We start from the raw sequence: 11,891 nt of genomic DNA, 5'->3' as shown, positions 1-11,891 counted from the left end.
TCACTCCAAGTTCATCCAAATGATTTTTCAATTACGTATATAGTTGAGTAGTGAGAATCACCAATATAACCAGAGCATCTTATATGTGTACGTGTTTCACAAAAATCACAGTTGACAGCTTGACTACGGGCAGTTACACCTTTTCCACAAACTGAACAAGGAAATCTAGGTTGTCTCCCTTTCTTCATATATGAGGATTTTGAGTTATCAGCATACTTGTCCTGTTCAATAGGTCCAGGGTGCGGGTGCACGTCACCACTTAGTATAAGGAACACGAGAAAAAGATATCTTGGAGTAACCTTGGCATAATACTTCTGAAGGTTTTTGATAGTTCTCATTGATGATACAAAATGGCTGGGTGCCACTTCTACCACTGGGGGCGAAAGGTCCGAAAGAATTTTAAATGTGAAAATACTATTTTCTGAAGAGTCGAAACAGTTGACAAGTGTGAAATCTATCCCCTTGTATATTACTTATAGCAATGTATTAAGTCTTAATGATGTCAATGATATATATAAAGAGAGAGCTTATATGTCCATGATGAACATAATATAAGAATTAATATAAATTTTGCATACATTCTATGACCAAAAAAACTTTGTGTGCGTGTGTCTATCAGTTTGTGCATCCCGACACGTCCGTCCGTCGCCTTTTCCGTCCGTAAAAGCACTATATGCCAATTGATTTAGTTGCGTTTGAACTACGTTATAATTCGTACGGGACTGTTAAGTTAAATTGATAACCAACAACACAGGTGCGTTTATTTTTATACTTATTATTTTTTTTTGTCCGGAGCATGACTTGAAAAGTTCTTAAGGTATTTACTTCATTATTATCATTGCTAGTATTACTAAACCAAACCATTTCATGACCCCCACAAAGCATGTCAGCATTTCAATATATCATATCCATGTCTTTTTATCGACTTTTTACTAATATATACTGGGCAAAAAGTCATGCAACACTGCACGTTTTATGTCGATATTTGAAAACAAATATTTATCAGTCGCAAGATGAATCAATTTTCGGAAAAGGTAGACCCTTACCAACCCTAATAAATTATGTAGGTGAAATACGGTTCAATAATAACTTAAAACGTTAAAAGCATATTTGCCATGTGTGGGCGTCTGGCATGGAAAGTCCCAAAATTTAATTTATTTTTATATCATGACAGTAATGCCAATTTTCAAATTTTATCGTATGGTTTTGATGTACATGTAATTAAGAGATAACATTTTATTTGACATGGATTTCATGATGTGATGAAAAAATAGATTAAGCTAGCACACCCCTAATGAAAACCTCCACTTGAAACTCTTCAATTTTAATGTTTTAGCCTTTGTTGTTAAGCACATGACTACAAATCTTTTGAGGGTTTCAAGGGAGTGGTTCGAATCCAACCAGAAGCACAAATATATTTTTTTCTCTGTTTTCATTAGCTATCATTTTTTTACAAAAGCTAATATTCTATTTTCATTAAAAAGTAATTAAATACATTTTTACACATAAATATTAGCTTCTGTGAAGATTTTATAACTTGCAAGCACGGCTGAAATAGGTGGTTGGGAATAACAAACTTGATTTTTTTCAAATGAGACGGTAAAACATTTTGATTTTTTGGCATAATGTTCCCAAAAGATTTATTATTAATAAATAACAGGTCATGAGTATTTCTAGATTTTTTTATTTTTGTAATTAAACATCGATGTTCCAATTTTACGCGGTCAAAAAAGTATGTTAAAATTGAAATACCATTGGCTATTTCAGTACAGTATGATTATATATGTTGATGATGTGATCAATAATGTATCATTTCTGAAAGCAAATATATTTCTTGTTACTCTGATACCAAATTATTATCAAAATGTTGAAAAATAAATGAAATAAAGGATTGTTCTTGTCTCTCGGGTGATGTCATTTCTATCGACAATTCTGAAATGGGGGTAGGGTAATTCAAATTTAAATAATATTGTTATTTGACAGTAAATTTCTTTTAAATTTTGTTTTTGAATCCAGGAAATGATACACATTAAGAAATTATCAAACTGATCATAGTTTGAAATGGTGCCCATTAGGGGTGTGCTACCTTAAATGGAAATACGATTTGAGTCATGAATGATTAATGCAATCCTTGATTTGTGATAACATGTATGGTTTGCAAGTAACAGAATGAAACTACTTCATTAAGCCCTGATTTCTCGGTTTAAAATAGAAGAAAGTGGACAGCTTTGTTAAAAACAGGCTCATGTTCAAGATCCACCTCCATCTTAGAACTTGTAACTTACAACTTCATGTTGGTCAGTGGCGCTAAAAACAAGCAATGTTGCCCTTAGAAATTAAGATTACGTGCGTATAAACAAACATCAACCGTTGTCACTTGCTCTCCATTTCATTCAGGATTAAATCTATTGACTGAGTCAAGTGATCTAGCGTTGAAACCATTAATATTTACATGCATTTTAAATAAACTTGTCCTTTTAACAAGTTTTACGCCATTGTTGAAAAAATTATGTTAATAACCACATTTAAATTTGCGCTCTCACATATCCGGAGTTAATTATTTGACAAAAAACTTACAGCTATTTGATTAAAAAGGACTGGTGCATTTACACCAGCCAATATTTATTGTACCTTTTTAAGAATATGAGATAAAAATAAAAAGATAAGTCACTAAGGTGATCTTATTGTCAAAATTAGTTCGATAAAAGATTACAGTACTTTAATTCGACTTTGTTTGAACTTTAACAAAGAAAGGACTATTTTGCAACATTCCATGGCTAATATCTAAGTATAAAAGAACGCTATGTCATTTACAATAAATTATTGTGAATTTGGTAGCTCAGAGTAACAGGCTAAGAATCACCTTTAATGTGATATAATAAAAGCAAAAACTGTACTTGAAGAACTGCACATATATTCCAGTTATGACTACTTTGCTGAGTGGATAACGGCAGTTCCTGTTTCTGCACACAACTGGGAAGATTGATCTTTATGTCACAAGTTACTTGTACTTGTATTGCTGCATGTGACTCTTGAAACATTTGTAAAAAAACAAACAAATACATACCTGTATATCATTTTATTTTAAGACAAAATATACAATCTGTTAAAAAATCACAAAATATTCGGTCAACTCCATAATGAAATATGATTATATAAGGAACAGAAATAGGTCCCATGAATGTAAAATAAAGAAGTTACCATAAGTGGAATGCATTGTTCCAAGTACAACATATTATTAATTATTAAACATGATGATCATCTTTTAGTCAAGTACATACATTTGGATTTCTGTATATTCAAGCAAACATAATTCCCTTTTCTGGCTATTTGATCTCAATCAATAGCACAGACACATATCCTGTATGTTAAAACAAAAAGGTCATGCGTGTTTGCGTGGAAATAATGACCACATAATTGATGTAAAAGAAATTAATCACCCAGTAGCTTTATAAACAGTTCAACACAAAAAGCTCTGTTTGTAAGACAAAATCCTTTAAATGAATTTAATTCACAATTTATTCACAAAGTATTGTGGAAGTATAACACATGTAAATATAAGAAAAGAAACATCTCTATCTAACAGCGCTTAGCAATATTTGTACTACTGATAAAAATAATAAAATAAAAAATGGATGAATGGAGGACACTATTAAAACAACAATTAACTGAACATTCTTCTCATGTTTATAGCCAAAATGGCTTGTTACATTATGTGAAAAGCATCATTGATATTTACATTTATACACAAAAATATGCTGTTTCTAACAATATGGGTGTTCTCTATCTGTATTAAAAAAATAATGAGAAAGATCATACCTTGATAAGACTGACACTTCATTTTACCTCAATAGTCGGAAACTTCATTATACCTCATTAGTCTGCCACTTCATTATACATCGATAGTCTGACACTTCATTATATTTCTATAGTCAGACACTTCATTATACATTAATAGTCTGACACTTCATTATATTTTTATAGTTGGACACTTCACTATACCTCAATAGCCATACACTTCATTATAACTCCACAGTCTGACACTAATTATAGGGAGCTTAAAATCTTTAAAAATGCATCACAGTTGTTATGATATGGAACAATCTACATACATGTGAATTAGTGAATTGGGAGAGATATTTACAAATATAATGGAATGCAAATGTTCATTGAAAATGCATAAGATTGATCAATAAAACGATGATTAAAAATTGCGTAGACAATTTTCAAACAATGTACAATAGTCATTCATGAAAAATGTACAAGTCTGGTTTTTGTACTCATAAAATGAATGATCAGTATTAAATCCAGTGTCTTGTAATAAAGAAGGCCTCTCAAATCGTCATAAAGTGTTTAAAAAATAGTACAAGGTGTATAAAAATCACATGTAAAACTGGAATGTTAATATATTATATGACTATCAAATGCTGCATAAATTCTGTTAAACATTAGATTTCACTGTAACAAAACACAAAACAATTCATTCAAACAATGAATTTAAATTTTGCAAAACAGATAAATTGCAAAAGAAAGGCTAGTGTTATAAAGGAGCACTGCAGATTCAAAGTCTGTACCAAAATGCTAGCAAAAAAACACCCCTTCTCACTCACAGTCTTTGTTCACACGATTTAAAGCTCACACATATTGACACAGGCATGTTATTCAGATCACATTTCAACAGGATAAAAGTAACTATGTTGATCATTATTCTGCATCATCATAGTTATTGTACATGTCAGCCAGACGGGCAAACTTTGGTCCCCACTCATTAAGATAGTCATAGTCCTGGCTTCCAGAACTTGATGTGTTGAGAGAACTGAGGGAGCCTGCATCACTGTTGCCACCCTCATAATCAAAGTTGTGAGGCACATCATATGGTGGGGAACTAGGATCATCATCAGCATTATTCAGACGGTCCCCAATAAAATCACCAATGTCTGGCCGATCAGCATTGCCCAGGGGCTTGACTGAATCCTTCCGAACATCAGGCCAGATTGCCGGATGGTCTCCTGTGTCTGGCTTCCGCAAGCGACTCAAGTCATAACGTGTCTGATCCTCTTCACCTGTAAAAGAATTAAAAATGGTGAAAAATGGCTATGATTAACTTTAGCGAGAAAATTATTCTCACCATATCATAACTTTAAAAGTTTTTCCCCTCAATTTGGCTGAACATAGAAGGTAGTCAATGTATACATGTATATCAAAATTTCCAACTTTTCTGAAATATTTTTCCATATTGGGTCACCAAATTTATATCATACCAAAATGACGTCTATTTTCAGATTCTGTTGAATAAATGAAACATTTAAACATGTTAACAGGTTGTCGACGTGATATCATAAGTTACGGGGTAAGTAGGTATATGGGGCGCAGGTTTCCTTTGCCCTGTATATCCCATATCGGGTGAACTCCTAACCCCGCAACTTATAATATTAGTTCTCATTTAAGACAGAAGAGACAGAAGTATCATGTGGGTCTAGGAGTACCTGCACCCTCCTCATCGTAATACATGATGTTTTCCCGAATGTCGTCATCGAAATCGTCTTCAAATGGCTCGCCCTTCTCTTCTCCCTTCTTTCGGCAAGTGAGGAGGTAGATGATAAGAATCACAGCAACTGCACATGGAGTGATGATATATGATGATATATGTAGGTTGAGGGAACAAAAGTTTGGGAAGACAAATTTTCTGTGACTTGCATTTTTTTATAGGCATTTGAGCACTGTTTCTATGCATGTGCTTAAAACTATGTTTCTTTTCTATTTCAGTAACATAATATTGCACCTCTTACTAAAATCATGCCAATTTCTTAGATAACATATAGTAGATTAAAAACACAAAAATAGGGTACCATATAAACCTTGCTTAACAATCTTTGGGAGCCACTAGCACAAAACTCTGCTAATATGAAAGCCATACCTATGGCAAAGAGGATGCCTAAAATGATGGCAGCAATGATGCCACCGGCCATGCCGACAACTGCTTTTTCTTCTGTCTCCTTATTACACTGGACTCCCCCGGATTCCAAGGATGGATGACACTGACACAAGCTTCCGTACCATTCTCCCGTACACGTGCACTGAAATACACAATTTAGGGCATGTATATATTTATATTGTATTATCTTGTGTACAATGTGTGTTCCTTGAACATCAAAAATAAAGGAATGCTAGAACCAAATTGACTAAGGTATCTATTACATGTATAACAAACAAAAGACAAAATATTGCATGCTAATACATTTCTGCAGAAAAAATTCTGAGTTATAAAGTATGTCCGAGATTTGACTTAGTTAAGTAACACAATATATCTTTTTACCATGTATGGTTCTTCATTTAGACCAGGGGGTACATTGTTTGTACAGGTTCCTCCAAAGCAAGGGTTGTCGGCACAATAATCTATCTCTTCACAGTTTGCTCCACTCTTTATGTAATGTTCTGGACAGCTGAACATAAAAAGAAAAAGAAGGTTCTCAAAAAAATATCTTTTATAACACAATCAAATGTAATGAATCTGAACTTGTAATTACATATAAAAATGATCAATTAAGAGTTTAATCCCAACTTGAGAACTTGTTGACCCACCTGCAAGCAAAGTCCTCCCACAAGGGTACACAGATGAGGGGTGGGGTACACTTGCCAACTGGGCAGTCATTACGGCTACAGTTGGCCTCCGTGTTCACTATGGAGACTATCTCTGCTGCAGGGCTCAAACCCTCCTCTTCATTCGTTACTGGAAACCAGCCATTGTCATAGCGAATGTCCTTCATGCATGCTGTAAAAAATAAACATATTGAATTGTCATTCATTGCAAGCACAATTTATTTTAACACAACAGAACATTAAATCTGTTTTACATTGCATTATAATAGAAACAAGAGTTTTTAATGATAGAAAAAACCAAAGCAATGTGTTCATTAGCCTTGAAGTGTATTGTCTATATATATATAACAAGTCGGTTTAAACATAAACCTTGGTATTTCCATTTAGAAATCATGCAATGTAATATCTTAATAAAGTTCTAAACAGATACATGAAATGTATGTACATACAGCTTGAGAAGTCATCACTGGTGAATACTGGAGACCCAGAGGTGTATGACACAGTGGCTCCTGCGTAGATCTGGTCTTGCCGTGTTCTGAACTCCTTCATGCCATTGGTCGGGCCGATTGTCTCTGTGTAGAATTGCCTCTCACCTCCATCGAGCCTCAACATAAACTCCTTGCCGTACCGCTCGAGCTTGACAAGGTGGTACTGACCATTGTTTACCTCAACCTCAGACAACCTAAGAGTGACCTCCCCATCGCCAAGGTTATAAACCACCTGCAGACGCCCTCCTACAACCTGCAGTACAAACATAGATACATTAATTTGATAATTTGAAAGTCATTCTTGCTTGATTTTTCAAAAAGTTTGTTAGTAACAACATACAATTAAGTTACAGGAATTCAAAACAAGAGCTGTCGTAAGACATCGCGCTCGACTACGCCGCTTTGACTTAGAAGTGAATACAATAACGATGTAATATTACCAAGTTTGGTCTCTTTATGTCAAACCTAACTAAAATTATTCAATACATAAGGTGACTTTGATGCTGCCCTCCCACCAGCCCGCCAGAACAATGACGCAAGTCATTCAAATAACTTGATTTCCCATTATGAAAATGTGGTAAAGTATATACAAATATACCTTTCAAAAGAAATTAAAATATTTATTTTTTTTAAATCTAGGGCCATAATCTGTATTTAGGGTTAAAATGGAGTTATGTTTCTTGTTGTAAGATGGTCGTAAATAATTTCTAATTTTATTAATTGCATTGAATGAATGGTACAAAAGTTTTTTTATTAAAATTCCAACTTGCCCTTAACTTTAACTTGCCCTAAAAGTCAATCAGGGGCCATAACTTGTAATAAGGTTAATATGGAGTTATGTAACCTCATTGGGTGATGGTCCTAAACAATTATGTGAAGTATTAGGTCAATTGAATGAAGGGTATAGAAGTTATTAAACAATATCCCAACCTGCAATAAAACTTTAACCCAAGTTCCATAGTCAATCAAGGGCCATAAGTTGTATAAAAGATAATATGAAGTTATCTAACCTCATTATGTGATGGCTCTGAACAACTTTGTGAAGAATTAAGTCAATTGAATAAATGGTATTGGACTTTTAAATGAAAATCCCAACTTGCCCTAAAACTTTAACCTGCCCTAAAACTTTAACTTAAGTTAATTAGGGGCCATAACTTGTATTAAGGATAATATGGAGTTATGTAACCTCATTGTGTGATGGTCCTGAACAACTGTGTGAAGTATTAAGTCAATTGAACGAAGGGTATAGAAGTTATTAATAAATATCCCAACCTGCCCTAAAACTTTAACCTTAGTTCCTTAGTCAATCAGGGGCCATAATCTGTGTAAAGGAAAATATGGAGTTATCGAACCTAATCATGTGATGGCCCTGAACAACTGTGTGAAGTATTAAGTCAATTGAATAAAGGGTATTGGACTTATAAGTGAATATCCCAACTTGCCCTAAAACTTCAACCGGACGCTGACGCTGGGGCGAGTAGTATAGCCCCCCTTATTCGTCAAATAGTCGAGCTGAAAAGAAGAGGAAGTACCGGCATACCATATTTTAACCCTATAATTAATTTGAATGCAAAGATATGAGAAAGAAACCTATTTTTTAGCAAAATTTACCTTGACCCCAGCTGCACAACATCACAAAGTCAAGCAGACTTACATCTTAGTGAAGATATATGATTCAACTTCTCAGCCTCCTGTTTTTTTAGTTTTATGATTCTGGCTCACATACGTATCCTGATAAGGGTTACATAAGGTTCCATCCTTTAAATGCATTTTTTAACTAAATAAAGGGCCATAACTCTACCCTTTTTCTTGGAGGCCACACATTATACCCCTGGGCCCAGTTTCAATAAGATATCTCAGTCGTAAACCCAATGCCCCTTAAGAGTGCTTGGATTTTACCGCAAAGTTATGGGCAGAATCTATGTGACAATATTTTTATTGAAACGAAGCTTAGGCTAAACGAGTCGGATGTGTCGCCTGACGAATTATTTACTGTTGGCATTATAGCTGTTAGATTGGCATTTTATTCATTTATAGACAATGATGTTGCCATTTAACTTTCAAGTATAGGTGGCATTTGAACCCTCAATCAGATATACCTACGGAATAAGTTTCAGGTTGAAACCTCCTATAGTTTACGAGATATGCCACGTACAAAACCTAAGCAAGAAAATTAACAAAGTGCAATAACTCTAAAAATATGGCAGCAAGAGTAACGGTTCTTGTGCACTGCACTTGCCCTCAATGAGATCTATCTAGCTATGAAGTTTCAAGTTGATACCTCTTATATTCTTGAAGATATGCCCCGGACAAAACTTTAAGCATGAAAATTAACAAAGGGCAATAACTTTAAAACTAAGAAAGCAAGAGTTACTGTTATTGTGCACTGCACTTGCCCTCAATGAGATCTGTCTAGCTATGAAGTTTCAAGTTGATACCTCTTATATTCTTCAAGATATGCCCCGGACAAAACTTTAAGCATGAAAATTAACAAAGGGCAATAATTTTAAAACTAAGAAAGCAAGAGTTACTGTTATTGTGCACTGCACTTGCCCTCCATGAGATCTATCTACATATGAAGTTTCAAGTTGATAACTCTTATATTCTACAAGATATGCCCCGGACAAAACTTTAAGCATGAAAAATAACAAAGGGCAAAACTCTAAAAATATGGAAGCAAGAGTAACAGTTCTTGTGCACTGCACTTGCCCTCAATTAGATCTATGTACATATGAAGTTTCAAGTTGATACCACTAATAGTTTAGGAGATATACCCCGGACAAGCGAAAATGGGACGCGGATGCCGCCGCCGCCAACAAAAGTAACCCCTATATGTCGTCTTTTCAGGCGACACAAAAAGGAGTTATGTCTAAAAGGTTACGATCTCAAGCCTTCAGTCTTTACTGACTGTCTCTGGCTCTCATACCTTTGGAGATATCCCCATGATTGCATACTCTCTATGCCATACTTTCACATAGTCAAGGGTCACAACTCTCCACTTACTGGGTGCAGTCAAACATTTCCTGCTGCACACTGTCACGAGCTGCTCAACAATTATGTTCAGTGTGAAGTTACTCTGGTTTATTCACTTTTGGAGATATGGGTGACACAAGATTGCATGGTCTTCAGGCTATTTTTTTACAAAGGCAATGGCTTTGCAGTCACACACTAAACACCAGGTGCATAACTTCACATGCTTATCACTCTGTCAAGATTAATCACTCTGGCTAAAGATGTGACAAGGGCAAAACTATATGCCCAAACCCCTCTTTTAGTAGGGGCACAATAATAATAGGAGTATATCATAATTATACATGTAAACAATGTACACACCATAAACTTAATGAACTTTGAGCTGGTAGTCTCGTCTGACACCGAGTAGACGAGTCCGTCTGTGTCTCTTGTGCGGATGTGGAAGCTGATCGTCATCTCCTTTGAGTTCAAGGCTGCCTTAAATGTGTTCTTCAATTTCCAGTCCATGAAGCTTTCAGTCATCAGAGAGCACTCAGACACCACTAGCAATACAAGAAACATGAATATTTCATTGTCTGTTAAATGCCTTTTTTGTTCTGAATCTGAACATGCAGAATATGAAATATATATACAATGAAATCAATAACTACTGGTATAAGAATTCATTTCTTACTTATTTTACAACTTTTCTAACTGAATCAAAGAAAGGCATACTTGTATCACATAAGTCTGAAGTGGATTTCCTCCAACCCTGGTTACAGATGCAGGTGCCCTTGAGTTGACCCCCGACAACCCCGGTCACTTGACATTGACCCTCGCCACATCCCGCAGTGCCGCATGCTTCATCCTCCCTTGGACAACCATCCTGTGATCCGATGAACTGACCCCCTGTGCTCAGGTCATATATCTGGTAAAAAAGGTATGTCCGGTATTGAGAAAATCATATATTATACCTTGGTAAAATGTATTTTGTTAAAATGTGAATGTATCCTTATCTATCTTATTCTGAGCATGTGTCTCACCTCAGCATTATGGATAAGGTTCCTCATACAACCGTTGAACTTTTCTGTGATGACGTTAGCTGGGTATGAGGGCTGGGTCATGCGCCCTCCGAGCTGCAAGACCTGCACAACGTTAACGTAAATGTTCTCTCCGCGCGTGTACCCAGACGCTTCACAGCCTGACCGATCCTCCACACCGTTGACCATGGTGCTGTCAACACAGTGATCCACTACCATCCGCACATACTGGAAAAATGATAGGATTGTTGGTACCACATTTCATTTTGAGATATATTCAACTCAACGTTATTAAAGTAACAAGATGTACACACAATTCTACTTTACTTATATGTGTTTAAGTTCAAACCAATTTTCATTGAAAGGCGATCATTAAACTTTATTTTGTTCTGAAAGGAAAGCTCACCTTTTTGTTCCTGTGAATGTCAATTGTGTGCCAGGTGTTGTCATTGAGTCGTTTCTTACTACTGCCGGTGAGATTGAGGGCGACTTCCCCAGTACCATGGTTGATACGCAGCTTCGGGAAGCCGTCCACCAGCTCCAACAGGATAAAGTCTGTTGGGTCGATGGGCTCTAGGTCAGCTATAGGACCATTGTACAAAATAAGCTGTGTTGCCTTGGATGTGAGTATCTGGATGCTGGTCCTGGATTCCTCACACTGTTCAAGCTGTCGATACAGGGCATATCCTGTGCCATTAAAGCTCTGACGTAACTTCTGACATCTTGGTCCTTCAAACCCTTCGGGACATGTGCAACTGAAATGAATGGTTTATGTTGATGTGGTGTACCATAAGATTTCATTCACAAAAAA

General features: G+C 35.7%; 1 protein-coding gene across 1 annotated transcript in view; it reads right to left on the bottom strand.

The window, feature by feature from the left end:
* Positions 1–3,064: 3,064 nt before the first annotated feature.
* The window catches only part of LOC128230554 (neural-cadherin-like), a 33,019-nt gene continuing 24,192 nt past the window's right edge, over positions 3,065–11,891 (bottom strand). The window contains exons 27-36 of the mRNA XM_052942941.1: positions 11,487–11,835; positions 11,084–11,308; positions 10,776–10,968; positions 10,422–10,603; positions 7,050–7,341; positions 6,583–6,772; positions 6,317–6,443; positions 5,918–6,077; positions 5,487–5,615; positions 3,065–5,063 (exon numbers count right to left, since the gene is read on the bottom strand). Coding sequence (XP_052798901.1) covers positions 4,705–5,063; positions 5,487–5,615; positions 5,918–6,077; positions 6,317–6,443; positions 6,583–6,772; positions 7,050–7,341; positions 10,422–10,603; positions 10,776–10,968; positions 11,084–11,308; positions 11,487–11,835 — 2,206 coding nt within the window. The 3' untranslated portion in view covers positions 3,065–4,704. The remainder of the gene's footprint in view (positions 5,064–5,486; positions 5,616–5,917; positions 6,078–6,316; positions 6,444–6,582; positions 6,773–7,049; positions 7,342–10,421; positions 10,604–10,775; positions 10,969–11,083; positions 11,309–11,486; positions 11,836–11,891) is intronic.

This window comes from Mya arenaria, chromosome 4, assembly GCF_026914265.1.
Source record: "Mya arenaria isolate MELC-2E11 chromosome 4, ASM2691426v1".
Lineage (NCBI taxonomy): Eukaryota > Metazoa > Mollusca > Bivalvia > Myida > Myidae > Mya > Mya arenaria.
Note: the sequence above shows the minus strand (reverse complement) of the source record. Positions and strands in the feature narration are given on the sequence as shown.